This window comes from Balaenoptera borealis, assembly GCF_965194805.1.
Source record: "Balaenoptera borealis genome assembly, chromosome: 11".
In the NCBI taxonomy this organism is placed as follows: domain Eukaryota; kingdom Metazoa; phylum Chordata; class Mammalia; order Artiodactyla; family Balaenopteridae; genus Balaenoptera; species Balaenoptera borealis.
Window position 1 is genome coordinate 103,342,049 of NC_138868.1, and position 27,524 is coordinate 103,369,572.

The 27,524-nt window shown below is 50.4% G+C and overlaps 2 protein-coding genes and 1 long non-coding RNA gene across 6 annotated transcripts; 1 reads left to right on the plus strand and 2 right to left on the minus strand.

Moving 5' to 3' along the window:
* Window positions 1-9,856: 9,856 nt before the first annotated feature.
* LOC309605719 lies at window positions 9,857-10,604 on the minus strand. The gene is made up of 2 exons (XR_014231514.1): window positions 10,480-10,604; window positions 9,857-10,184 (listed from the first exon to the last, which is right to left on the minus strand). It is a non-coding gene; the product is annotated as an uncharacterized lncRNA (long non-coding RNA).
* Window positions 10,605-14,302: 3,698 nt separating this feature from the next.
* On the plus strand, window positions 14,303-21,523 carry NRGN (neurogranin). Its single transcript, XM_082341853.1, has 4 exons — window positions 14,303-14,463; window positions 19,853-20,079; window positions 20,308-20,325; window positions 20,732-21,523. Exons 1-2 carry the CDS (start codon window positions 14,449-14,451, stop codon window positions 20,072-20,074), a joined length of 237 nt encoding a protein of 78 aa, XP_082197979.1. The 5' UTR covers window positions 14,303-14,448; the 3' UTR covers window positions 20,075-20,079; window positions 20,308-20,325; window positions 20,732-21,523.
* A 79-nt stretch (window positions 21,524-21,602) lies between these two features.
* On the minus strand, window positions 21,603-27,392 carry VSIG2 (V-set and immunoglobulin domain containing 2; the record flags this gene model as incomplete). 4 transcript variants are annotated; one of them, XM_082341843.1, is made up of 7 exons in its annotated part: window positions 26,352-27,392; window positions 25,812-25,975; window positions 25,020-25,227; window positions 24,056-24,214; window positions 22,972-23,091; window positions 22,716-22,860; window positions 21,603-21,975 (listed from the first exon to the last, which is right to left on the minus strand). In XM_082341843.1, the coding sequence occupies exons 1-7, from the start codon at window positions 26,758-26,760 to the stop codon at window positions 21,843-21,845; spliced, it is 1,338 nt and encodes a 445-aa protein (XP_082197969.1). In that variant the 5' UTR covers window positions 26,761-27,392. The 4 variants fall into 4 exon arrangements, with proteins under 4 accessions (XP_082197969.1, XP_082197967.1, XP_082197968.1 ...); XM_082341841.1 differs by lacking the exon at window positions 26,352-27,392 and having other exon boundaries at window positions 25,812-26,152; XM_082341842.1 differs by lacking the exon at window positions 26,352-27,392 and having other exon boundaries at window positions 21,854-22,063; window positions 25,812-26,152.
* Between the last annotated feature and the right edge of the window lie 132 nt (window positions 27,393-27,524).

A 27,524-nucleotide genomic window follows, 5' to 3' on the forward strand; every position in this document is an offset into this window, starting at 1 on the left:
AATCCAGTCCACTGGGCGGGGACCAGGAGTGTGGGAGTCTCCTCCGTCCCCCAAGTGTCTGTAAAGTAGGTTATACAACATCCCTCCTGCCAAATTCTTCCCTCTCTCTAATCTTAGCCCTGCCTTCGGTCTAAGCCCATTTCCCCTTGCTCCGCATGCAGAGGCAAAGGAGGACAGCTGGTCACCACCCCCCAGCAAGAGAGCCCTTCTTTGTCTTGAAGAAGATGATTCAGTTTCCTCTCGGCCTTCTCTTCTCCAACCTGAGTCATTCTGGTTCTTTTAACCTTTCCACACATGTCATGTTTTTTAGCTCATCTCCTTGTCACTCTTCTAACTCCGCTCTGAATATATCCCCAGGTTCCTCCTTGGAACCTCAGCAGACGCTGGGCCTTCTCCAGGGAGCACCTGAGCACCCATCTGAATGGCGGAACTTATCCTGCACTGCCTTGGAGAGGTTTTCTAATTGTCTTAGTTGTCCTGCCTCCGCAGGACCAAACTCGCCTTACAGATCACATCCTCTCCCTCTGCATCGTCCCTCACCCTCCTCTACACAAGCTAAGTGCAAGGCTTCTAAGTAGTGGTACATGCATTTTCATTGTGTTTAGGTTTAAATGAGATGCAGATATAAAATTTTTCAGCAAAGTAGTTATCATTTACTTTGTAAATTATACAATGGCATCTAAGTGGTAGCTTTTATTATTGTGGTGCCCGCCAGACCTCTGGAGAATGTTTGTTTTCTTAACCATAGCATTGCAAACCATAGCATTATCCTGTATTATATTCATTTGATAAATATTTATTGAGTTCCTATATGTCAGGCACTATGCTAGATGCTGAGATGTCAAAATGAAAGACCGATCCTGGCTCCACAGGCATTCACAGCCTAGTGGGGAAGATAAGATGTAAACAATTACTAGGCAGGGTTGTAACTGTTAATAAAGTGCTAGCGGAACATTGAGAAGGAGGAGACTGACCACAGCTCTTCACTCTATGATTCTGCCTTGGTAGGGGTTGATATGGATGTGTTTATGGCTGCCAGCATCCCGTCCTAGGCTTGGTCCAGTCTGTGTTGTCCTGGAGTGTTTGTCAGTAATGTGGACAAATACCCATGAAGGGCTGAGCAGAACGCTTTCAAAAATGTGGTGTATGGGGGCTTCCCTGGTGGCGCAGTGGTTGAGAATCTGCCTGCCAATGCAGGGGACAAGGGTTCGAGCCCTGGTCTGGGAAGATCCCTCATGCCGCGGAGCAACTAGGCCCGTGAGCCACAACTACTGAGCCTGCGCGTCTGGAGCCTGTGCTCCGCAGCAAAAGAGGCCGTGATGGTGAGAGGCCCGCGCACCGCGCTGAAGAGTGGCCCCCGCTTGCCACAACTAGAGAAAGCCCTCACATGAAACGAAGACCCAACACAGCCAAAAATAAATTTTTTTAAAAAATGTGGTATATGGATACATACAGAGAGATGGTCTCTCGTTTTTTTTTTTTCAGTTTGGGCCTAACTGCAGCCTTCTCACCAATGCGAGGGTAAATCTAATACAGAGAGACTCTGAGGGAAGCACTGCTGAAAATGGCAAGGGAAACAGAGACCTGACAACACCATCCTAAGCCCCTGGGTCCAGCCATGCCAACCCAGTTAAGTGGCCCAAGAAATTCTTGGTTTTGTTTAAACTAGTAATTCCAGAAGGAAGCAGAAACCTGACAAGAGCCCTCAATACCAAGACCCTTTCCTAGAGGGAAGCAGAAGCTGGTTGCCTAACGTGCCAATTTAGTGTAATTTGTCTTTATGGCCCCATGACTCTAAGATACATGGATTGAGGAGAAATTCATCCAGGCAGGAGAAGTGGCAAGGTAATGGAGGAGCTTTGGGGTTAAACAGACTTGAGTGGAATCCCAGCTCTGCTGCTTCCCAGCTGTGTGACTTTGTTCAAGTTACCTAACCTCTCTTTTTCCCCACATGTTCCTTGCTGGTAAAACATGGATAATACTATTTGCGTCATTGGGCTACTGTGAGCATTATAGGACATAATGTACTGAGAATGGACATGCATTACTCAGTCAGTCCCGTCCGGAACAACCCCCTTTCTTTTGGGGAACTGCTCTTCCCACACTCTAACCAAATGGTTCTGGAGGGCACTGCCAATCATACGATCCAGCTGGCGACACAGTTGTGCCACAGGCTGGGTTACTTATAATACTTTAGTCCTTCTAGCCACAGGGATTGGTGCAGGGGTGGGCAGGCGACCCAAGTCAGGTTTATCAGAGACCACTCCTGGGAATTTTACAATTATTATTAATGAAGCTGGGATTGAAGAAAGACATTTCCTCTTTGTTCCCAAGGCTATAATGGTTTAAGTCCAGTGATACCTGCAGCCACAATTCTAGTATTATGGGGGTGGCAGCGTTAAGCAGAAGGAAGCAGAGACAAGAGATTAAAAAGGCAAGAAGAGAGTTTTGGTTAAGATTTTGTATTCCTGCATCTGGTTGTTTGTGAAGCTCCTCCTCTGCCCTTGCAGTGTATTGATGCTTACGTTGATGTAAGTTGGGTTTCTATCCCTTACAACCAAGAGACTCTTGATCAATACAATATGTGATGCCCCTAATGTAAGGCAGATGGCACATAATAAATGCTCACAATAAATATTTGGCATATTTGAAAGTGCTCCCAGGAAAACGGTTTGAGATCTTTCAGACTTATGAAATTTTTACTTTAGTTTAAGGTAAATTCAGAAGTCCTTGTATATACATATGTGTGTACAACAATAATAATGTCTACTAATAAGTGCCGTCCCAGTGTCCCAGAGATTTCTGCTTATAGGTACAAGCCATTCCCATGTAGTGCTTAAAAGTAATGCCTATTTTAAAGGAGACAAGTCTACTTTACCCAAAGAACTGGTAAGGAATATTTGTCCTAAGGACATCTGATTAACCCTTCAGAATATCAGCACAGATTGACACATATACACTAATATGTATAAAATAGATAACTAGTAAGAACCTGCTGTATAAAAAAATAAATAAAATAGAATAAAATTCAAAACAAAAACATATCAGCACAACTAGACTGGCAACTGCATGTGGACGTACTGTCCTCAGGAGTGGTGGGGGAGAGGAGACGTGCCCTGGAGGATCTCTTAAAGGCTCTACAAACAAGAGATTCGGGATGAATATCTGCTCTGCTTGAATCTGTCTCCTTTCAGTGCTAACCTTGGAGGGTTTTATTTTTAGTAAAAGAGGTGGGAACTTTCTTCACTGGGTGGTCTGATATGGTTGATCCCAATTTGAAGAAGTTTGTATGTTGATGACTTCTCTCTACCAAGCCTGTTGGGTGGATAAAGACCAGCCTGTCACTGCCAATTATAAGGAATTACGGGTCTCCCACCTATCACTTTTTTTAAAACAATAAAGATCAGCCATCTGACTGGAGAAAAAAATGCCCAAATCCACCCAGCCCTCATCTATCTCTGGGCTCTCTTCTCTGTCTTAAAGGAATTTTCCTTACTCGCCAGTAAGTCTAAGTATAGCAAGCCCACACACCAGACATGGGACAAGGGTGAGGGGTTGATGTGATAGAAATGATGAGAGAGGGACTTCCCTGGTGGCGCAGTGGTTAATCTGCCTGGCAATGCAGGGGACACGTGTTCGATCCCTGGTCCGGGAAGATCCCACATGCTGCGGAGCAACTAAGCCCATGCACCACAACTACTGAGCCTGCGCTCTAGAGCCCACGAGCCACAACTACTGAGCCCGTGTGCCACAACTACTGAAGTCCACGCACCTAGAGCCCATGGTCCGCAACAAGAGAAGCCACCGCAATGAGAAGCCCGCGCACCGCAACGAAGAGTAGGCCCCTCTCGCCGCAACTAGAGAAAGCCTGCACGCAGCAACGAAGACCCAACGCAACCAAAAATAAAAAATAAATAAATTTATTAAAAAAAAGAAGAAAGAAAGAAATGCTGAGAGAGACCAGGGGGCCAAGGCTTTGAGTGTGACTACAGGAACTATAAATGGTCACCCAGAATCCTACAATGGTTCCTCAACTAAGCAGAGCCAGTCCAGGACAACCAATTAAGAGGCCAAGCTGCACGAGATCGCATAAACTCATGTCTGAAGCGATAGCTGTTCGAACTTAGAATTTTCAGGGTCTGTCATCAAAGAATCCCTGGAAATAACTTGCACATGCTGCCCCCGTCCTGTCACAATGCTGGGTACATTGATCTGAGGCACTCAAACATCTCTTGTATTATTATGGCATATTAGGGATTCCTTCGTGTAAATCTTCCAGAAAGCCTGAATGATACTGGCTTAAATATATAGGCAGTTGTTTCTTCATGATTTTAGCATTTGACTTGTTGCCTTCTGGTCAAAAGACAGCTGATGCAGCTCTAAACTTCAGGTCTGTATTCAAGGCAGAAAGGAGAGGGACAGGTGGTGACAGCTGCCTTTGCCTCCTCCTATCTGGAGAGCAAGAGTTTCCCAGAAGATTTCTCAGCAGAAATCTGCTTCTGTCTTATTGGTCATATCTGGGCCGTGTGATCAGCCCTAGCTGTCATAAAAGCTGCGAAAGTGGAAACAGGCTTAGACTGATTATGACGCATTCTCAGGCCCGGACCCATGACAGGCTCCAACAAAACTGCAGTTCTGTTAGGAAGCAAGTAGGGGGAATGCATGGATGTTGGCTAGGTAACCAACAGTGTCTGCCATGATGGTTTTATTAAGATCTACACATCCTCACACAGTATCCCAAACATGGAACTTTCCCGTTGTTATGATCTGACATATGTTTAGCAAATTATAACATAGCTCAGCTCCACCATCCGGTTCCCAGTAGAACAGAAAGTGCTCTCTCTTCTTTAAGAGCCAAACTTTAAATTATTAGAGGAATGCAAATCAAAACTGCAATGAGGTATCACCTCATACCAGTCAGAATGGCCATGATTAAAATGTCCACAAACAATAAATGCTGGAGAGGGTGTGGAGAAAAGGGAACCTTTGTACACTGTTGGTGGGAATGTAAATTGGTGCAGCCACTATGGAAAAGAGTATGGAGTTTCCTCAAAAAACTGAAAATAGAGCTACCATATGATCCAGCAATCCAACTCCTGGGAATATATCTGGACAAAACTATAATTCAAAAAAATACATGCACCCCTATGTTCATAGCAGCACTATTCACAATAGCCAAGACATGGAAACAACCTAAATGTCCATCGACAGATGACTGGATAAAGAGGATGTGGTACATATATACAATGAAATACTACTCAGCCATAAAAAAGAATGAAATAATGCCATTTGCAGCAACATGGATGGACCTAGAGATTATCATACTAAGTGAAATAAGTCAGAAAGAGAAAGACAAATACCATATGATATCACTTGTATGTGGAATTTAAAATTGACACAGATGGACTTATCTATAAAACAGAAGCAGACTCACAAACATAGAGAACAGACTTGTGGTTGCCAAAGGGGAGGGCAGGGGGCGGGGGAGGGATGGGTTGGGAGTTTGGGATTAGCAGATGCAAACTAGTATATAGAGGATGGATAAACAACAAGGTCCTACTGTATAGCACCGGGAACTATATTCAGTATCCTGTAATAAATCATAATGGAAAATAATATGAAAAAGAATGTGTGTATACATATATATGTGTGTGTGTGTATATATGTGTGTATATATATATCTGAATCACTTTACTGTACACCAGAAACTAACACAACATTGTAAATCAACTATACTTCAATAAAATAAATTTAAAAAAAAAAGAACCAAGCTTTATACTCTTTCACTTCTGAGGAACATTTGTTATAGGATTGTGCCTACTGTACAGAGACTTGGTCTCCCACGTATGTGTGAACACTGAACACCTGTGGAAAGACTAAAGACCTTAAGGCTTCAGGGTCAAAGGGACAGAGTGGCTTTATCTAACATACTTTCTGTCTAAGCAGCAGGAACGTTTCCACTAACAACACAATCCAAAAACAGCTCATGTTCCAGCACTCCCCACCCTCACCCCACTCCAACACACGATCCCACGGCAGGCAAAGCAAAAATAACAAAAGTATATCAACCCAAATAACTATCAGTTCTTACCTCATTAAACGCAAACACTCCACCCAAGCTGCAGAATAACAAAAGCTTGTAGATAATAATCCTTTACTTTCCAGTGCTTCAGTATGACCAAAAAGGAAAAAAAAAAAGTCAAACCAAACAAACATCACTTCCCAAGGTTAGAGCCAGGGTTAATCTGAGTAGAACTTCCCCTCATTTTTACATAGGAAAATACATTTGACTGAATGACCAAATTCCTGTGTCATGATCCAATCCGAGGGGTGTGTGACATGACTTTCATGTTGGGTGGTGCCCTTGAGGAAGCTTTCTCTTGCAGATGGCCTGCCACCCAGGCCCTACAATGGCTGAGTTCTAACATCTGTTCACCTGTGTCTTGGCCATATTGGATGACAGTCTGTGAGGACAATTCTGTCAATGTCTCCTTCCTTTTGCAGTCTAGGTAAGAGACCTTTCCATACCAACGCTAACTGTCCTCACAGAAACTCATATGCAAGTTCACTAGAAGATGATTGTGGTAACACATCTGCAGCCAGATGGCTGATCTGTACTGGTTTAACAAAAGTGACAGTGGTAGGCCCTTAATTCCTTATAAATGGCAGTGGCAGGCTGGTCTTGTCTACCCAACAGGCCATTGGTTTGGGCTGGTATGCAGAAGTCATTAACATATAAACTTATTCAAGGGAATTGGGATCAATTGCATCAGAACACCCCATGAAAGAAACTTCCCACTTTTTTAAATGAAAATGAAACCTTCCAAGGTTATCAATAGAAAGAGAAACTCCAAATTTAAAAAGGGCAGCAAGACCACAAAGCCGGGCTCTGATCCCCTGAAAGCCAGCTTCCTCTTAAGGTCCCTGAGTAACGGATGTTGCCACCCAACTGGCCTTTTGATCTTGGCCCTCTGGTCTAAAACTGAGTATATCATTCTTCCTTCGATGTCCTTTTGCATAGCTAAGACAAAATTGAAATGCTCAACCAAGCTAAAGGAAGGAAACCATAAAACGGAAACAGAAATACTAAACTAGATAAACTGGTTGTAGGCAAGGCGATTCCCAGGCTCGCTGGCCCTGTCATGTTCTGTCTCCCACGCTCCTCCCATGAAAGGGGGCCACCTCAGCAAGGACGTCCGTGGAACATGTGTCCAAATGCCTCTGCTCCTCAGAAGGGAAGCCCTGAGGCTGAATCTCAGAGAGATGAGGAGTTCCTCCCTATTTAAGGTCCACCTACTAAGTTCTTGCTGAAGATATGCCTGGTCCTCTATCAAACTCATGGCCCACTGCAAATTAGATCATGCCTGACCACAGAAATATGCACTTTTCTTTACCCCTTGCTTCCTCTAGACAGTATTATTCCTTCACCCCCTTCTTCATTCAATCACTCAAAAAATATTTATGAAGTACCCACTACGTATGTCCCAGAGATTGCGATAAGGCTACAGGGGTAAAGAAAACAATACTAATCTTTTTCTTTCTGGAGTTTCCAGTCTAATGAACATATGCCTTAAAAATAAGTGTTGAAGAGTCCCTATATTTCAGGGACACATACTTGAATATTTATGAATAAAAGGATAATGGGGGAATAATAAGGAATATAGATAAAATAAGTTTGGTGATGAGCTGAGAATTGTTGTACAGATGGATACAGTGGAGTTCCTTATATACTACTCTATTTGCTTTTGCATGTGTTTAAATTTTTCTACAGTAAAACAAAAGTTTTTTTAAAAGTATTAATACAAGGCAATAGTCGCTAGATGCGAAATGAATGACCACCATGGCGCATGGACCCAGGTCAAAACCACCACTCCATCCAAGCTCTCAGACTAGAGAGTGTCAGCGTGGAGAAGCGTGAGCCTGGGTTACTGGCCATACACACACACTCTAAGAGGTGCTCTTCCTGGATGATTCTGAGAGTCTCTATCTCCTATATAAGAGTTTCTCCCTTCTTCCCTAAGGTAGACAATGGCAGGGGAGAATGGCCTGCACCTCACATGACACACATTACTGGAAGAACCACGAATTTCTTTTATTTGACTGTCCAGCTGAACCACAAAAGGAGAAAAGGTCTTTAAACAGACTAAGGAATAAGGAAAAATCATACCTCATGTAAGCCTTTTTATTAAAAAAACAATTAAAATAGGCATTTTTCTGGACCAAAATTGAAGTGGTTCTCAGGTTTGTATGAGAGTTTAAAATATTAGCAAAATGGTTGTATCCTTGTTATAAAAATGATTGTGGGACTTCCCTGGTGGCACCGTGGTTAATAATCCACTTGCCAATGCAGGGTACATGGGTTCGAGCCCTGGTCCAGGAAGATCCCACATACCGGGGAGCACTGAAGCCCGTGCGCCACAACTACTGAGCCTGCACTCTAGAGCCTGCGAGCCACAACTACTGAAGCCTGCGCACCTAGAGCCAGTGCTCCACAGCAAGAAAAGCCACCGCAGTAAGACCACACACCCCAGGGAAGAGTAGCCCCCGCTCGCCGCAACTAGAGAAAAGAAAGCCCGCGAGCAGCAATGAAGACCCAATGCAGCCAAAAATAAATGAATAAATTTATATAAAAAAAATGATTGTGTTGGTCCAATGTCTGCAGGTGGGATGTGAGGCCCAACATGTACACATGTTGCTTGGCCATCACTAGCTTTTTAAAAATTTATTTATTTTATTTTGGCTGCGTTGGGTCTTCGTTGCTGCACACGGGCTATCTCTAATTGTGGCTACTTTCCGTTGCGGCGCGCGGGCTTCTCATTGCGGTGGCTTCTCTTGTTGCGGAGCACGGGCTCTAGGTGCGCGGGCTTCAGTAGTTGTAGCACGCGGGCTTCAGTAGTTGTGGCTCATGGGCTCTACAGCGCAGGCTCAGTAGTTGTGGTGCATGGGCTTCATTGCTCAGCAGAATGTGGGATCTTCCCGGACCAGGGCTCGAACCCATGTCCCCTGCCTGGGCAGGCGGATTCTTAACCACTGCACCACTAGGGAAGTCCCCACCACCAGCTTTTATTCGTAAAGAAGCGTGGGGAAGCAAACTGAGGAAAGGGAAGTGGAGGAGTAGAGAACAGGTAAATGTTTGGGGTGATATAGGAACGAGGAGCAAACCACATCCAGGAGTTTGAACTACACTGAGACCCAGAGGAAAAGGCACGGAGGTGGAGGAAGCAGGCACCTGGCACATCAGCAGGAGCAAGCGGGGAGTGTGTGTTACAGTTCCAAGGAGCAGTGGGGCTGCCGAGCAGGCATGAGCACACGGCTGGTGTGACCTAGAGGGCCGGAATGGCTCCGGTGTATCTAGTCAGGGCACTGAGCTTTAGACAAAAAACGCTGCGTGAGAGGCAGGAGGCGGGGTTTGCTGTCCTCAGGGCCTTTCCGGACTGGGACAGCGTAAGCTAACAGTGACACTAAATGCAGTGCATGGCTCACAACTTTTGCCCCTGCCTGAAATGTCCTCCTGCCTATTCCCAGGCCCCTTTACTTCTTTGAGTCCTATTCTTCCTCCAAACCATCCTCATCCAGGAAGCTTTCCTGGATCATCCAAATTCTCAATTATTTCTCCCCCATCTCAATTGTCATAATACTTAACTGTCCACACCATTCATTTGGCATCTACCGTGTATTACTTCAGGAAATATAAATATATCCCATACATGTACATGTAGATACATATGTATTTATATACATCCATATCTATATATACATAAGATATATATGCACATAGATATATACACACATACATACATATATACTTTTTTTTTAAAGGAAATTTTAATGTCATTAACATATATCGAAGGTCATTTTTTTTTTTTTTTAAGTATTTGTTTATTTATTTATTTATGGCTGTGTTGGGTCTTCGTTTCTGTGCGAGGGCTTTCTCTAGTTGCGGCAAGCGGGGGCCACTCTTCATTGCGGTGCGCGGGTCTCTCACTATCGCGGCCTCTCTTGTTGCGGAGCACAGGCTCCAGACGCACAGCCTCAGTAATTGTGGCTCACGGGCCCAGCTGCTCTGCGGCACGTGGGATCTTCCCAGACCAGGGCTCGAACCCGTGTTCCCTGCATTGGCAGGCAGACTCTCAACCACTGCGCCACCAGGGAAGCCCCATACATATATATTTTTATCTGTAAGACTGTAAGAGACAAGAGCCAAGAGACTGTGAGTGATTTGCTAACCGCTGTAACCCATTCCTTCGAGCCCAGTGCAAGTGCTGGGAGCCGAAGAGGTGAACACACACAGAATTCAAAGCTAGAACTCCTGCGTTTTAGCCCTAGTACCGCAGTTCACTAGAGGTCTAATTCCAACAAGACACAAGTCACTTAACCTCTCTAGGCCTCACTTCCTCCTCAGAAAAAGCGGTTAAAAATACTAACGCCTCCTCACACAGTTCTCAAAAGCAACAAATTAAATCATGGATGTGGAAGCACCTTGTAAATCACTCCTCGGATTTAGGATAATATTATTATGCTGTTCTGAGTTTTAACCCGGACTCTTCCATTTCATGACGGTGTAACCTTGGGTAAATTCTTCAGCCCCTAAAAGCCTTCACTTCCTCACCTGTAAAACAGGAAAGATAATGCCTAACTCGCAGAGTTGTTGTAAGAATTAAATGAAATCACATATATAACGTGGCTAGTACGACACAGCTCCCAGCACTCACTCAGAAGTCTTGGTTCCTTCCCTCGTCTCACCAAGCATGTCGTGTTAAGCCTTCTGTATCGTGTCCCTAACGGTCCCTTGCGCACAGCAGAAGTCCAAGTAATATTTACTCTTCTTGATAAAGCTGCTAATGAGAACGATGTCGATGATGACGGATAACGACTATCGGTGAAGATGACTTAAGGGTCATCCAACGCCCAGCAAGCCTGACTTTTAAATTGGAATGCAGCCCTTGAGCTGCGTGCTTTCTCCCCCTCGCCTTTATGACCTGTGGGGTGAGGGCGGGAGGAGGCCTCCCGTCTAGCAGAGGCCCCTTTAAAGCTGTACCCGGGCTCCCCCTCTGCCAGCCAAGTTGCTAAAAATACTACTACAGCAAAAGCTGGAATATTTGCCGAGAAAACTGAATTTCCTGCCACCCTCACCCCCTCCGCTCAAATGAGTAAAATCCTGACCTAAGAAGCCCCCAGATCAGCTCCACCAAAGGCACAGCCTCCTACTTCCCACCCTCGTCTTATCATGGAGTCCCTCTGTGGGCTTGAGCCGGGATGTTATGTTCAGAAAGTGCCCACTCCCAGGAGGGGAAGCCGCAAGTATTGGCAAATAGCTTGCCATGTGCCTTGGCTTTTCTCTCTGCTTACAAGGACCAACTCTCTCCAAATCCCCCTCCATCTGTCCCAAGAAGGATCTGTATTGGACCCCAGAAGCTTCCCACTAATCCATCTTTTATCCTCTCTTTTTTTTTGGATCATCTCCTCCTCTGCCAGCCTTGCCTTCTATTCTGTGCCCTCCTCCTCCATGCTCCATGCTGGGTCCAGACCCTGCACCCACAGGTCCCAGCTCCCTCTCTAACCGGGCCCTTCCGGAGTTCCTCTCCTGTCCAGGCCTGCAGTCCTTCTCCTTCAGTAGCTGGCGGGGGGGGGGGGGGGGGGGGGTGTGGAGCAAAGATAGAGGAGAGTTTTTGAAATCTCAAGAGTCAAGGAGAATAACTGTAGGGCCCAAGCCCAGCAGGTTACTAGGTAACCCTCCAAAGGCTGACCTTGGCCCCAGGCGAGACGCAGGGTGAGGCAGACCGCTCCTTAAACCAGCCGGACCCGGCATTCCGCACTGCTCCTGCCCCCTTTCCTTCTCACTGGTTCGAGAATCAGAGGCTCAGAGTTCCACCCAGCCGGACTCGCTGACAAACTCTGGCCACTTAGTCCAGATGAGGAACCCCTTACCAGGGGCAGTGCATGCCCTTGATGTATGCTGGTGAAGGGGTCCACTTCTGTGCGTGTCTTTGGATGTGAGTATGTGTATGTGTCTCTGTGGATGCGTGGACATTGTGTGTGTCTGCGTGTGGGTGTCACTAAATGGGGCCATCCGTGTTGCTGCTCCTGCCTCTGGATATTTGAGTCTGTGGGTGTCTGCCTTCCTATTCCAGTCTCTGCTTTCCTGTCTGTCTACCTTTTCCTCACCTCGGGGCCTGCCCATCCCCCAGGACCAACACTGTGGCCAGTTCTGCGTGGGCGCCTCAAGTGGGCTGTGGCTGAAACGGTTGTTTTGCCGATGGAACTGATAGGCGCGCGTATCTGTTCTCCCTTGGGCCCACTGGTGTTCAGAGACACCCTCACCCCACACAAAGGTGTCTTTTAGGAAGACGAAAGGGCTGTGCTGCCTGTGAGGGGGTTTGATGGGGGGCACGTTTTAAAGATAGCCCCTCTTCAGCTCTGACCAGCAGGAAGAAGGGCCTAGAGGCAGCGCGGCCTGCAGAGGGATGTTGCCTAGCAACTTGGGAGACTTTACTGCAAACTCACTAAATCCTGAATTCCTCAGCTCTGATTTGGGAAGAGAAAAGCACGGAGTCCAAGCCTGATATCCAGTCTGCCCCCAGTGTCCTCCTTCCCTCTGTCCTCTGGAATCTGGAGTTGAAATCCAATGGGAACTGGCACAAACCAAGGCCCTAGATGTGCGCATCATTTAGGCAAGGGCTCGAGTTCCCAAGACATCCTGTCATTTGGTGGAGGTGGGGGGATGGAGGATGTGCCAGAGACAGATTGGGGAACAGATTTTCAGTTACAAGGGTGGGTGGGTCCCAAACATGCTGGGAGAGACACCCCTACACCCCAAGCTCTGGAATCCCAGCCAGCATCCAGCTCAGCTTGGGGCCCCAAGCTGGCTAACCCTGTCCCCAGCCAGAGTGGCCACTGGAATTTCCCTCCCGCTCATCTTCCCTTTGGCAAGCAAAGCCCGTGGCCCAAATATTCAGGTAAGAAGGAAGCGTGTGACAGCCATGCTAGGACTGGCCAGGGGCTGTTGGTTCACAGCAGTGCTGTTGCAGGATCCCCTGTCCCGACCAGAGCCACAGGGCATTTTTCCCCTCCTCCCTCTGCTTCAGTCAACAGGCCTGAAGGGCAGCCTTCCTTTCTTCCTTCCCTCCTCTGGGACCTCAGCTGAGAAAGACGTTCTAGTTTTCTCAGAGGTGGCCCGCTCTCTTCACTAACATGCCACACTGCCAGCTCTCGTACCCTGACCGGTTTGGGGAGGCTGGCGACCACGAAAGTGGCAGGCTGCTCCTCTCCTATCTCCCCTTCCCAGGCCTCTCACAAAGCCCACATCCTTCCTCCATCATGGACCTAAAGAACTGATGACTTCTGATATTTCCCTAAACTGGGTTGAGAGTATTTTTTTCCTCCCAGGGGCAAGGGTGAGAGTGGTCAGTTTTTGTCTTATTCAGAAACAGTAGATTAAGAGGTTAGGGAGAGTGTGGTTCAGTGAGTGGGAAGGAAGAGTGCCCATATCCATATATAAATACATACAAAATGGGTGTTGTGCATGTATGATTTTGTCTGTTTAGTGCAGGGCATTTAGATAGATGGATGGATAGATAGATATGCAATGCAGACATTTCGGGTAGTGTGATTGCCTGTGGATGTGTGTGCTTGTGTGTGCACATAACAGGGCGTCTGCATGTATCTGCTCAGTGTGTGTACAAGGTCTGTGTAGTTATTTTTGCAGGCTGTGTCTGTAGTGTCTGTATGTTGAAGAAGTGCACGTTTTAGTGAGCCTGGGGAGTATCATATATGGGCCTGTGGGGCTCAGGCGTGAGCTTTTGTGTTTATGTGTGCCCACCTTCTCCATTCCACAGCAGAGCGATGACGGTACCTTTAAACCGCACGTCTTAGGGGGCATTTCTTTGAGGACTGAGGGGGAGGGAAGGTAGAGGGAGCCATATTTGGCACTCTAGCTAGGTTGTGGAAGCGTGGGGAGGTGGGTGAGGGGTGCATGCTTTTCTCTATGTGGGTGGGAGGGGTGTTGTGCACAGATGCGAGTGTATTTGTGCCCGGGATGGCGGGGTCCTCCTTCTGCCTGCGCCAGCATACATCTGCCTGGCAGTCTGCCGCCTCGGCAGCATCGGGGGTGAGTTTGGGAGGATGGGGGTGTGTAGGAGGAATGGATGGAAGTGTGTAGGCAGAGGGGTTGGGGCAGGAGGGGGAGCGAGCCGGAGGGAGCCGAGAGGGGGCGTGGTCCCCCTCCAATCTCCCCGCCCACCCTGCCGAAGGCTTCTCCTGATTGGCTTCTCGACCGCAGGGCTCAGGTTACTTTCTCCCGCAGGGCCGAGCGCGGGAGAGAGGACCCGAGAGCTGAGCGGCTGGTTTGGCCCCGGTCGGCTGCCTCCCCACTGCCCCAGAGTCCCCACCCGGCACCGCACCGACCCCCTGCGCCAGCCTCCGTCCCAGCCAAGGGCCCCCAACACCAGCATGGACTGCTGCACCGTAAGTTAGAGGGTCTGGGGGACGGGCACTCAGCTTGGACTGGGGGAAGGGGCACCCGAGAAGCCCCTGGAGGGCGAGCGAGGGATGGAAGTGGGTGCAGAGGACCTAGCAGCAATAAGGGTGCCTGCTGAGACGTGGGTGGTGGGTGGTGGGTGGTGGAAGGCGCCCGCCTGACTTGAAAGCCCTAGGAAGAATGTTCCCCAACTCGTGGGGGCGTCTGGGCGCCCATCCGCCAGGCAGTCTAGGTTGGTCTGGGAGCTCGGCAAGGCTCTGCAACAGGGAAGCTGCAGGTTAGACGGGAAGAGGAACTTCCCCCAGAGAGACGCTGGAAACCGTCGCCTAGCGAAGCTCCCGCGACTCCTTTCCCCTGGCTTTCGTCCCCCGCCCCATTCCCCATCCCACCGCCGCCGCCGTCGGTGGGCTGACAGGTTAACTCTCGTGACCCTCGCGCCCTGTACAGCGCCGGGTGAGATAGTCAATTATTATTGGTTAGCTTAGTAGTGATGATGGGTTGCGAAGAGCCTAGTCCGTGTGGTTCTGGGGAGGGATTGGCCAGACCTCCAACGCCTTCTAGCCCTGGAGGGGGCTGGGTGAAGTGACCGCGAGAGAGCCCTGCTGGCGAGGGAAGGAAGTGTCTGCAATTTGTCAGCGCCCACACGGAGACCTAATGCCAAAGCGGGTTGCTGTTAAAGTACTCTGGTATGAAAGCGCCTGGTACAGGACCAGGCTGCTGGCACAGTCGAGGAGTGCAGTGATCATGCATGTATACAATTTATTTGTTCATTTATTTGATATTTTTATTTATTTTATTTTAGCCCCTACATATGGAGAAAGTCCTACTCCAAAGTCTTGTATTCTCAGCCGTTTGGTCAACCCAGCTAATGATACAAGAGGTTATGACTTTGCCTGCTTAGAAAAGGAAAAAAAGTGAGGTTTGGAAGGAAAGAATAGACCAGTTTAGAAGAGGTGAGACTTCCCTATGTCTGGGTACCAAGAGGCAGAAAGAACTTAGGGACAAGTGGTTGTGGTTGTTGTTATGATGTTTAACTCTTATTAATACAAATAATAGTTGTCAATTTGTGAATGCTTACCATGTACCTAACATTTTATGTTTAATCATCACAACAACCCTGTGAAGTAGATATTTTTCCCATTTTACAGATGTGCAAACTGAGGTTTAGAAAGATTAAATGATTTGCCCAAGGAGGCACTGCTTCTAAGTGTGGAGGTGGGACACTAGCCTTGTCTGATTCCAATAGCTGTAATTTAACCTCTCCTATAAACATTTACTATATTTCCTCATTATAAAGGTAATATGGTCATAACAGAAAAATTTAAAAACTAAAGAAGAGTATAAAAAAGAAACATATCAATCATCTACAATCCCACCCCCTGGAGAAAGCTCTAATAACATATTTTCTTCCAGTCTTTCTCCTCTGTTTGTTATTCCCCAGGAAGCAGTTTTTGGTTGTGAAAGGAGGAATGGGCTCTTAATGGAGGTTCCTGGGCTCCTCACCCCCAGCAGTATTTTACAAAACAGAGACAATAAATGGATGGTGGGTTCTGGATACACATGTAAGGGAGAGGAAATACTGCCAAGATGGTATGAATGATGGGGAAGGGAAGGTAGGAAGAATGGTCAGTGGAAAGAGGTGAGAGAGCAAAGACTCCAAGAAGCCAGGGAAGGAATGTAACTTGTCTCCCCTGGTACCTGCAGGACTAATTAGAGTAGGATGTCGGGTCCCTGCCTGTAGGCTCTGATCTGCCCTGGACCATACTCCTGGGTGCCCGCAAGGCCATACTGAGGGATTGGTAGACATGTTTGGAATAAGTGTCCCCTAAAAAAAGGAGAAGCTGCCCACCGAAACAGTACAGAAGAGGCAAATGCATAATTATCCCAGAGGCCCAGCACCCTGGGTCACCTCCTCCAGCGCATTCTCTACACCAGAGCCTTCCCCTTTCAGGCCCTGTCCTAGGCCTGCAGGGCTAAAGAACTGAGCAAGAGACAGCACCGTTGTCAGGCTGTGTATGGCGTTGGGGGGGGGGGGGGTAGCATGGCAGCCAAGAAGAGGTAACGGGGCAGAGCGTAGGGGCAGGGCTGGCACTGATCATCTTCCTACCCAACCCCATTCTGCGGAGGGCTGGGCTCAGTGCTGGGAAGCAGCTGGGACGTGCATAGAGAGCAGAGCACATCTGGGGGGTGAGGACCGGTCCCTCTTCACCTTCCATTCTGGGGCTCTCCTTGCTGACCATCCAACCTGGTGTTTGGGCAACACCTAGTCCTGCTTTATTTTCTTCTTTCTCCGTTGTAAGGAGGCTCAAACAGAAATGAGAAGAAGAAAACAGATCCGCTTTTTTTTTTTTTAAGAGCAAGAGCTGTTGATTCAGATGTACCAGTTGCCAATTTACATAGTCTGACTTTATATCTGACTTTCCTGAATTCACTTAATATAAAAAGGCAAAGAAACATTTTTTTGGACCCATTTTTTGCTTAGTCTAGTTGACTTGGTCCAGCTGAACTCATAGAAATAATTACCTGCCCTGAGGTAGTGGTTAACAGCACAGGTTTCTGAATCCCATCACTGTTTGTCAGCTCTGTGACCTTACGTAAGTTACAAAATGTCTCTGAGGATGTGTCTTTACCTGTAAAATGGGAATTCAATGAGGTAATGTGTGCAAAGCGCTGAACACAGGGCCCAGCATATAACAAGCAGTAGGCAGGGATCATTCTTAAAGCTTTTAGGATTTGGGAGCTGAAGGGGACTTTATTCATCTAGGCCAAGTTCTAGTTGTGGCTGAAGATATTGAGACCCTCAGAGGTGAAGTGATGGGACCATTTGGGGCCAGAAGCCATGGCTCGTGTTTTGCCCACCACTGTCCCCCTCCCCCTCCTACAAACCCCCCCAGTTCATGCAGAGCTCTCAGGCACACACCATCAGATCTTGGCTTTGGAAGGCACCAACGCAGGCACCATGACCCTTCCTGGATTCCTTTTACTGTCCCTCCATTTCTGTCCCTCCAGCTCTGCCCTGAGAATTCAGCTGGAGGGAGAGGGGGCTGATTCCGGGGAGGAGCAGCGTGCTGGGGGTGGCTCTGCCTGTTGTTCCATCCTGGATCCAGCTGGGGTGGGTGGTGACCGCAGGTGGGTCTTAGCACGTTTGGGGGAAGATACCCCTTCCTCCGCCCCACCTCTACAGCTGCTGGCCCAGGAGAGGGGCTCAGGAATGTTTTCTTGAGCACTGTCCTCTTTTGAGAAGAAGCGTCCCTGTTCCCTGAGACTCTCCCAAGAAAGGCTTGAGCTCTGAGAATCAAGGATCCAAAAAGGGTTGTTTCTGTTTCTAAGTGGGGAATAAGATGTCAGGGGGTGAGCACTAGACCCAGGAAAGACAAAAAGAGTGTGTCAGACCCCTCCACAACCACACCGGCCCTTGATAACTCCTTTTAACCGAAGTTAAATCAATTGTGGACGTCTTGAGCACAAACTGAGGAGCTCTAAAGCCCAGGAAATGAAGACAGCCTTGGGAACCATAATGAGAGGAAGCCATTTGTAAACCTGGGCTTAGGGCATCTGGGATGTAAATCTGTGCCTCCTAGGACAGGACTGGGCTGGGGCAGTGATCACTGAGGCCCCACGCACACCCATCCCAATTCTGTGAACCGGACGGGTGATGGAGCGAGGGGAAAGGAATAGAACTGAATTACTACTACTGCGTGAGACCTCTGCAGAGAAGCAAAGCACAGGGAAAGTAGTGGAAGTCCTCAGGCAAAAAAAAAAAAGCAAATTCCTAGAAGCCAGAGGGTCAGTTCAAAGAAGAAATGCCCTTCTAACTCCCCAGTACCCTTCTGCTTCCTACCCCACGTCATCACTGTGAGTAACACTAAGCAAGAAGCAGGCTGGGGGCGGGGGCGCTGAGGCCCTCTCCGTTCCAGAGCCTCGCCTCTGAAATCAGTCCCATCAGTTCCCTACCCCTTTCTATTCTCAGCTAGGGCAGGCTGGCTGCTGGAGAAACAGAAACCTGGAGCCTGTGGGTGGGTCTCATTATTTTTAGGTTGATCCCTATGAAATTGTTTTTATATGACCACTTTAGCCTACAAAAACAGCTCTTTCACATCAACTCACTATCATTTAAAGGAATCATAATAGCTACCATTAATCGACCAACTAGATGGTGCCAGAAGCTTTCTGCATATCACATTGTTTATTCTTCCCCACAACCCAGAGGTAGATATTATTATCTGATTTCAGATGAAGGAACTGAGTTAGGAAAAGATTAGAAAACTTGCCCAAGACCACTCAGTTAGCAAGTGGTAGAGCTTGGTTCCTTTTCTTGACTGCCTTTGCTTACCTGCAGAGTAGGGGTTAAAAATATACTCTGGACTCTGGCATACAAAGGTTTGACTCTTTGGTCCACTGATAACTACCTGTATGACCTCAGGTATGGTTTCAACACTCTAATCAGTTTTATCAGGGGTAAACTGGGATAACAATAAAAGGTACGTCATAGAGTTGTTGCCAAGACTAAATAAAATAACATCTGTAAAACTCTGTGATGCTGTGCCGGGAACAAGGGCGTTGCTTAAATGGTAGCTATTGTCATAATTCTTTCCTTTCTCTTGAGCACATCATGGAAAGGGCTTCTTGCTCCTGCTATGTTCCTTTTGTCCTTTTTTGGAGTGAAGCCTTTTCTCTGTAGCTTCTTCCAGACCATCTCCTCTCTTCTGTATTTGAGTACATCCTGAGGAGCAGTGCAAAATGGAGAGGCAATGGGAAAACAGTCTCTGGCCTCTAGCCCTGGGTGGAGGGGGGCTGCCTCGCTGAGGGGTAAGCCCCATCTTCACCCTAATTCCAGCTTTGACCTCTGGTGCGATTTTACTCAGCGAGGGGACTGGCCTGCCGGTTCTTCTGAACCCTCTCCCAGGGAATCCTGGACTCAGAAGGGACCCTTCTGAGCTGGAGGCACCCTCTGAGGACGGGGGAAAGGCAGCCACATCCAGGAGTCCCTGCTGTGGTTTACTTTGCTCCTCCAAACCCACCCTCCAGTCAGCTGGGCAGCTCCCCTAACTCGGCCGCTGGCAAGGGGCCTTCGCTCACTCAGGGCTACCCGGCTGTCTTGTATCCCATCTACCGTGCACTTCTCTTTCCTGAGCTGGGAACACAACTGTGTCCACCTGACCCTGAACCTTCCTTTTTACCTGCCGCTGCCCAGGAGCCACACACACACACACACACACACACACACACACACACACACACGGGCGCTGCCTTAGTCCTTCTCTGCACTTCCCACTCCCGCGTCGCCCTCGTCTCAATCCCCCAACACTCTCCTCCTACCCCACTCTCGGGGGGCCTCGGCCCGGTCACCCCACAAGGACCCCCCCCACCCCCCAGGAGAGCGCCTGCTCCAAGCCGGACGACGACATTCTAGACATCCCGCTGGACGATCCGGGTGCCAATGCGGCCGCTGCCAAAATCCAGGCGAGTTTCCGGGGCCACATGGCGCGGAAGAAGATAAAGAGCGGAGAGCGCGGCCGGAAGGGCCCGGGCCCCGGGGGTCCTGGCGGAGCTGGGGGCGCCCGGGGAGGCGCGGGCGGCGGCCCCAGCGGAGACTAGGCCAGGTGAGGCAGGCCGCAGGCTCTCCTTCCCGACCCCGGACCCCCTCCTCCGAAGGAGCAAGGAAGACTAAGGGCGGCTGGGGGGCGGAGACGGGTGTGGAAGGAGTCAAGGATGGGGGCCTAGAAATCTAAGACGTGCGGTGGGTGGGAGGAGGCTGAAGATGCCGCGGGTTGGAGCGCTCACCTGTTTCTCTCTCTCCACCCTCCCTGCTGCCCCGCCCCGGACCGAAGAACTGAGCGTTTTCGAAGGTAATGAATACGACTCCGAAGCAGCGGGGTGGGACCCCTGAGTGGGAGGAAAGGACCAAATCCCCAGCCCTTCCCTCCGCCCGCCCTCACCTCCTCCCAGCCAGGGAAAATGCACCTGCGCCGGCAGGCTTTCTGACACTTGGAGACGCCTGAGACTGCGACGGGGACGCACCTGGACCGACGCAGATACCCAGTCACCCGCGTTTGACCAGCCCGGCCGGGGGCCATAAGCACCCAGCGTCTCACACGTACCGGCCGCGGGCTCATTTCAGCTCAGTGACTCCGGGTGTGCAGTTCCGGGTGACCGGGGCTCCCTGGTGCTCCCCGCCCTGGTTCCTGATTCAGGAAGGAGAGGGGAGAGGAAGTACTGGGAGAGGGCAGGTGCTCAGACCTTCTCTCTCCTCAGTTCCCGAAGAGAGATGGATGCCACGTCCTTCTCAGCGACGAGACTTCCCTGCCGTGTTTGTGATCCTCTCCTTCCCACCAACCTGCCAGCTTCAGGAGCCCGCACTGCGTCCTCAGAGACCCCCTCACCGAGGCCGACTCCGTCGAGGACTCACTAAGGCCATGCCCTTTTAGTTAGTTCTCCAGTCTAGTATGGTCCCCGTTCGCCCTTCCTTCCGACCCTAACCCCAGTCTCCGCGCTCCCAAATCTTCCTTCTTTAGCTTCTCGCCCACCTCTCCCCGCACCCAGCATGCTGCTCTGCCTCCGCAGCCTCGGTGCGCTTCCCTTCGCGCTCTGCGGAGGGCGCCCTAAGCGTTGCCCAAAAACACTCCAAAAAAGAAGTCCTTTCGATCTCTGCGCAGCTAAAGGGGGCGCCATGCCTCTCTGCGCTGTTCACGTCCCAGCTTAGTCCCAGAACTTTGGATAGGGGAGGAGGGTTTTTACGATGTCGGATACCCCTTGCTGTGATCGGAAGTCCCCATTTCACACCCCAACCCCACACCTGCCTGTAATCTGCCCTCCCCTCTCCCCAGCGCACCCCGAGAGCCGCCTCTCCAGCCCTCTGCTTGTTTCTGCAAAGGCCGAGTGCGGGGGAGGCTCGGTAGGAGGAGTCTTCCGAGGCCCCGCCCCTGCTCCTGCTGGCCCCGCCCCCACGGGCTCCTGGGGCTGTGGCCGGGAGGGTTTTTATCTCCGTGTGTGCATGTGACCGTGCTGGGTTGGAATGTGAACAATAAAGAGGAATGTCCAAGTGTTCAGAGGGTGCCAGAGGGGAAGGGAGTTAGGGTGCACAAGGCCACCGTTCGAAATTTGAACAATCTCCTTTGACCGAACCAAAAAGTGGAGGTGGAGAGGGGGAAGGGAGGAGAGGAACCTAGGTTAGAACGTACCTTCGGAACCAACCAGACTTCCCGCCTACAGCATCCCCTCTGGGACTTCAAGCCCACTCCTTCCCTTACCAGTAACACTCTTTGGGCCGCCTAGAGGAATTCGCTATACCGGCAGAAAGAAGGAGACAATATGGTACCCAAAGGCTTTAATTCTTGATATTCCCCCTCAGGGACTGGGAGAGAAATCAGACAACCATAGGGAGCTTAGACTTGGCGGTCGTCACAGTGCTGGCAGACGGGGGCCTCTCCAGGAGCCCATTGTTAGAATCGGCCCTCACAGAAGTTTGCTCATAAATCCCAGGTGCGGTGGCATCCTCCCTGATAAACACAGGCAATTCTAAGTGACGGCTGGAAGCATCCCTCAGTGCACCATCATCCTCTAACCCAGGGGCTTCTAATTCTCACTCTGCATAGGAATCATGGTGGAACTTTGGTTGAAATGAAGATTTCAGGCCCCATCACCCCCAACACACACACACACACACACACACACACACACACACACACACAGATTCTGCTTCAGGAGGGATATGAAGTGGCTTGAATCTGAATGTTTCACAAGCTCCTGGTGACTTCTGTTCGAGTAATCTGAGGACCACACTTGGAGAAATATTGCTCTGATCCCTATTCTGGACCCCATGACTGACAGCTGAAGTTGATGACAGGCGGCTTTTGCCTCTCCTTCCCTTACTGCCCCACACACAAGAACTAAACTCAGCTGAGTGCTCAGGACAAACAACTCCTGGCCTCCACATCCTGTCGATGTATATAAAAGGCCTTAAATAGTGAAAAGTAAAAATTCTTCTTTTTTACCTTACTGAAAAGTGTGAGGAGGGTGAGGGCAGCTCATGAACCAAGCCCTCCACCCTGCATGCTTTGCTCACACGCTCAACTCCACGGGATGTACTGCCACTCCTACCACAAAAGCCCAGCGCTGAGCAGCACCCCGCACCCTGAAACACCCCCTAAAGGTGTCAGAGTTTGAGGGCTGAAGTCACCAACTCTTAACCCAAGCCCTTTCTTCCCATTCTGCACCAGCCCTCAGCCCTCCTGCTCACCGTAGGTCACTACCCCTGTATGTCTCCTTGGGCTTCTTCCTCCTGTCTTTCTGGAACCTTATCAGGCAGAACACAGCAACTGACAGGAAGAGCACGACCAGCAGCACCCCGATCACAGCCCCGGCCACTCGGCCTTTGGAAGCGTCTAGGAGACACAGGATCCTCAGCGCTGCAGACCTTCCTTGGTGCCTCAGCTAGCTTCATGCAGACCCCCACCCCAGGCCTGCCAGCCCAGCCTTTGCCCAGCATCCCCTACCGGTCACAGAGAGGGTCAGCTCACAGGATGCACTGCCCATCTGGTTGGTGGCCACACAGCGGTAGGTGCCCGAGGAAACCAGGGAGAGATTGGTGAGAATGAGCCGGCCAGACACCTCATCTAGAGGGTAAAGAGGAAGCGTTCCATCACTCATTCAACTCACAGTGAGCTATACTATGACAAAAGCATATTTCATTTCATCCTTACAATAATCCTGTCAGGAAGGGACTAACCTCATTCTATTAGTGGGGAAACTGGCTCAGAAAAGGAAAGTAATTGTCCAAGGTGATCCAGAGAGGAAGTGTCAAAACCACTGTTAACTTCTGTGCTCTTTCCTCACTACACAGCTGCCTTTTCAGGGAAGGGGGAGACAGCACACACATGAAGGGTTCAGAAACCACAGTGGAATCGGGGTGGGGTGTCTACTGGCTGATGTCAGGTTCTTGGTTGGGGGAAAAGGGCTTGATTGCTGGAAACTGTGTCCTCTGGGTGGCTCTAAGCTGACCCAAATGCTCTTCTAAACTGCTTACCTTCCCTTTAGAAGGAAGAGCACACATTGGGAGGTGATCTTGGGGGCTCTCTGGATTGATAGAGGGGTTTGCTGGGGCTGGGAGGAGAACCAGAGCACTGGAGCCAGCATGAGGAGGCTGAGAAGCCAAGGCTCTTAGACAGTCACATGGTTCCTTGAAGAAACTGGCTAAATGATTCAAGCCAGTCCATGCTACTCTGCCTCGGCTTCCTCTCTAGGAAGTTTGGAAATGATTCATGACCCTTAAGAAATCTAAAAGGAATCCTGATCCCCAAAATAGGCAAGTGGGAATCATAGAATGCCCCTGCCTTCCACTCTCTTCCAGGATATCAGGAGTACGTTTAGCTTGAGTAATGCTCCAGGGACCACACAGCCACAGACTGTACAGGAAGACAGGAGGGAACAATAACGGGAGCCAAGGAAGAAGCAGGGGAAAGGTATAGCAGTGTGTCTCATACCTGAAAGCTTGGAACTTGTACTGTGGGTGTGTGGAGTTTAGAGGCCAGATTTGCCCAGGTTCTGAGTCCCTTCTTCCTTGATGGCGTGGGCCCTTACCTTGCACCATGCTGCCAGGAGGTGGTGTAGGAGAAGATCCAAGGCGGATCCAGTTGTACACTGGCCTGGGGGCTCCCTCGGAAGAGCTGCATCTCAATGCAGCAGAGCCCCCCACGGAGGTTTGACCACTCTGACTGCACGAGGGGCTATTGGGGGGCACTGCAAAAATCACAGGAAGTACCTTAGCCATCTTCTAACCCCACCCCCATGAAGTGCTAGGTTTCCTGCTTCAATACCTCCTACCACGTAGCGGTCCACCTCTATTCACATACCACTGCATCCCAGGGGAATGATTTCCACTATTGGAAATTCTGATTGTTAGAAAATTCTTCTTCATGTTGAACCAAAATCTGTGTTAGTATAATATCCCAGTTGGTCCCAATTCCTGCCCTCTGGGCCCACAAAGAGAAATGAAAAAAATCTCTCCTCCCCAGGACAGCCCTTCAGATATTTGAATGCAGCTGTCATACACCACCTCCTAAGTCTTCTCTTTTCCATCTAAACATCTCCAGCCCCTTTAATAGTTTCTTCTGCTTGCTCATCTCCAAGCAGGCTCTAGTTTGGGGTGAGATGGATGCTCTGAACAAAGTTAGTGCTCAGTGATAGGGGCCCTTTTTCCTTGAACGGGCACTCCCCCTCTCTGCTACTGACCTAGAGAGGGACAGAAACCTAGCTACAAATGGGAGGTTCCCCCAAAGATGGAGCTGCTGGGGGCATGACTCAGATCCCTATCTGTGGGAAGGGCTTTCTCTTGAACCCTCACTAGCGACTGAGGGAGGAGGCATTCTTTGTGGACGGTGGAGCAGGGGTAGGATTGGATGACTTTGGGAAGGGGGCATTTTCCTTCGGGGTCCCCAGTGCAGTTGGGCCCTTGGGCTGGAAATCAGGATAGGGGAGGATTTAGCAGGACCAGTGCAATCTTTCAGGTTATGTGGGTGGCTGGTGGATCCCCAGCCTGCCTCACCCAGCACAGTAAGGTTGATTAACCCCAACCCATTGGTGTAGAAATCTGGCGGGTTGTTAACATGGCAGAGGTAGGTTCCAGTGTCCGAGGGGTGGACATCAGTCAGTTTCAGGGTGGCCACTCCTCCTGTGGGGGGGTTCTGAAGCAGGCTGGCCCTCTCTGCCTTAGAACCAGTTGGATACAGCTGGCCATTGGTGAAGTACAGGATCTGGGGAGAAGCAGAAGACACATATGTGCTTTTTGCCACCTGGCGTCAACTCTGTAGTCCTTCTTCAAAGCGGATAATAGAAGCCCCTCCCTTATAGCAGCCAGGGAAGCTGATACTCTGTAGCCAGAACCAGGAAGATCTATGTCGCCAAATACCATCCCTTCCCAGGTGCTGAATGAACTAGATTCATTGCTTTCCGCTAAGCATGCTCTCAATCTGGGGGGAGGGGAAGCAAACATTCCCGGAGGGGGCAGCATTTTTATCCTGCTTTTAATCACAACAGCTTAGCCTTGGTGGGTTTATGAACTGACACCGGAGTGGCACTAACGTATTGGGGTTGCACGGAGGAACTCTGGGGGAGGCAGTTGGATACACAGGGCTGTATGTGCGATATAGCCTCACAGAGACTGCGTTCCTAAGAAGATCTAGAAAGATCTTTTTCACCTAAGCATACTGATCCACAAATGCGCCCTCTCCGACCCCCTCGCCCTCATCTCTGGGTGGGTCCCCTGTTCCTGCCTCTCCTGGCCAAGCCCGCCAAAGGCAGGAGGGCCCCCCATTCCGCGCGGGTGCCCTCAGCTCACGGGTTGGGACGAGGAGATGGGCCTCCCAGGCTGCACGAAGCTCCACTCCAGGGCGAAGTTGTCTCCCACCGATGTGCTGTAGCTGCACGTCAGCTCGGCGGTCTTGCCCACCGGCGCGCTCAGGGGCTCGGTGGGCACCTTCACCTCCACGGCCAGCCCGGGGGCTGGAGTGGCCGAGAGGCCGGTGGGAGAAGCGCTCAGCTGACCCGGCCGGGGTGCCCTTCTTCCCCTGGGGCTCAGCTCCCTCCGCTCCATCCCTCCCTTCCTGAAACCTGGGGTTTCCAGGAGGGAGGAGCCCACACACCACCGGCTTTTTGGGTGAAAGGACCTGAAAGGGCCAAGCCTGGGCCCGGTCTGAGGGTGTGCTTGTCGGGGAAAGGAAAACAAAAGTCGGGTGGTGGTTAAACCCTCCCGAGAGGCCCAACTTGTCTGCTGGCCCGCCGGCCTCCTCTGTCCTCCACCCTCCCGGCGGCCTTGACGTCTTCTCCCCGGCCTCTGCCCCCGCCCCCTCCCACCGCCGTCTGCAGGCCCCCTCCTCACCACTCACGCAGACCCAGCCCAGCAGCGCCCCGCACAGGAAGGGCCCCGGGAGCCAGGCCATGGCCGCGTCCTGCCGGCTCTCGGTCCGTCTGGGCATCTGGCTCTGGGAGAAGGTAGCGAGTGCCCACAGGGCAGCCTCCTGGTGCCAGGCCCCAGCGAGACTGGCTATCTCAGAGCAAACAAGGGGAGAGGCCTGGCCCTCAGGTAAGGAAGTGCGCCTCCCTCCTCCAGGCCCCAGTACGGGAATCATTCTAGCCCTACTCCCTTCTTTTGTCCCCTTCCCCCCGATTTCTGAAGCAGTCAGGCCCTGGGGAAAGGGCTGGGCCTGGGGCGGGCACCTCAGGGCAGGAGAGGGATCAGAACTGGTGCTCTGCAGGGAAAGAGTGACCCAGGAGGAAGAGGGAGGCATTCTGAGAACCTGGGAGCTGGCAAATGACGTCACCACTTTGGGGTCTCACACTGTGAGCTCCAGCCCCAGGCCAAGACCCTGCCACCCCCTTCAGAGGCTTGTTCCTTCTGAGCCCCTCAGTCCCTCTTCAAGTTACTCCTCTGAGATCCCTTCTTTGGCACCTTTATCACCACTTGCTGAGGCAGGAGTCTCCATGGAAACTACAAGCCCTCCCCACTCCCAGAGCAACCCCATTTCACGGGCAGAGAAACTGAGATCTGGAGGAGCCCCTACCCTTGGTAGGAAAAGGTGCGGCAGGACTGGGGTGGACACACCGCCACCACATCCTGTGCCTGGCTGCCCCCCAATACGAGGGGGATCACTGCTGGACGGGCACGAAGACGGGTAAGGACTCAGTGGTCTGGGGGAGAGGAGCGGGAGTTAGGTTCTTCTCCCCTGCCCTTGAGGAGGAAACAGGAGATTCAGTGCACACACACCTGAGCTGTGAGCACTCAAGCTCCAGCAGAAAGTCACCAATTTTATCCCCTTGCTGCTCAAAGTGAGTGAGGGTCTCCCAGCCCCAGGCCCTTTGTGCCTCTCCACCACTGCCTGACAGCAAATGACCCTTTGAAAGACTCTAGAAGAGCTATCCCGAGCCAGTAAGCCAAGCTGGAGGCTGTGTGGAGAAGCCCTTCTGGGTCCACAGCCTGGGCAGGGTCCTTTCTGCATCATCCTGAGACTCAGCTTCTCCTGGGAATTCCAAGTCTGAAAAGGTGATTTGACTC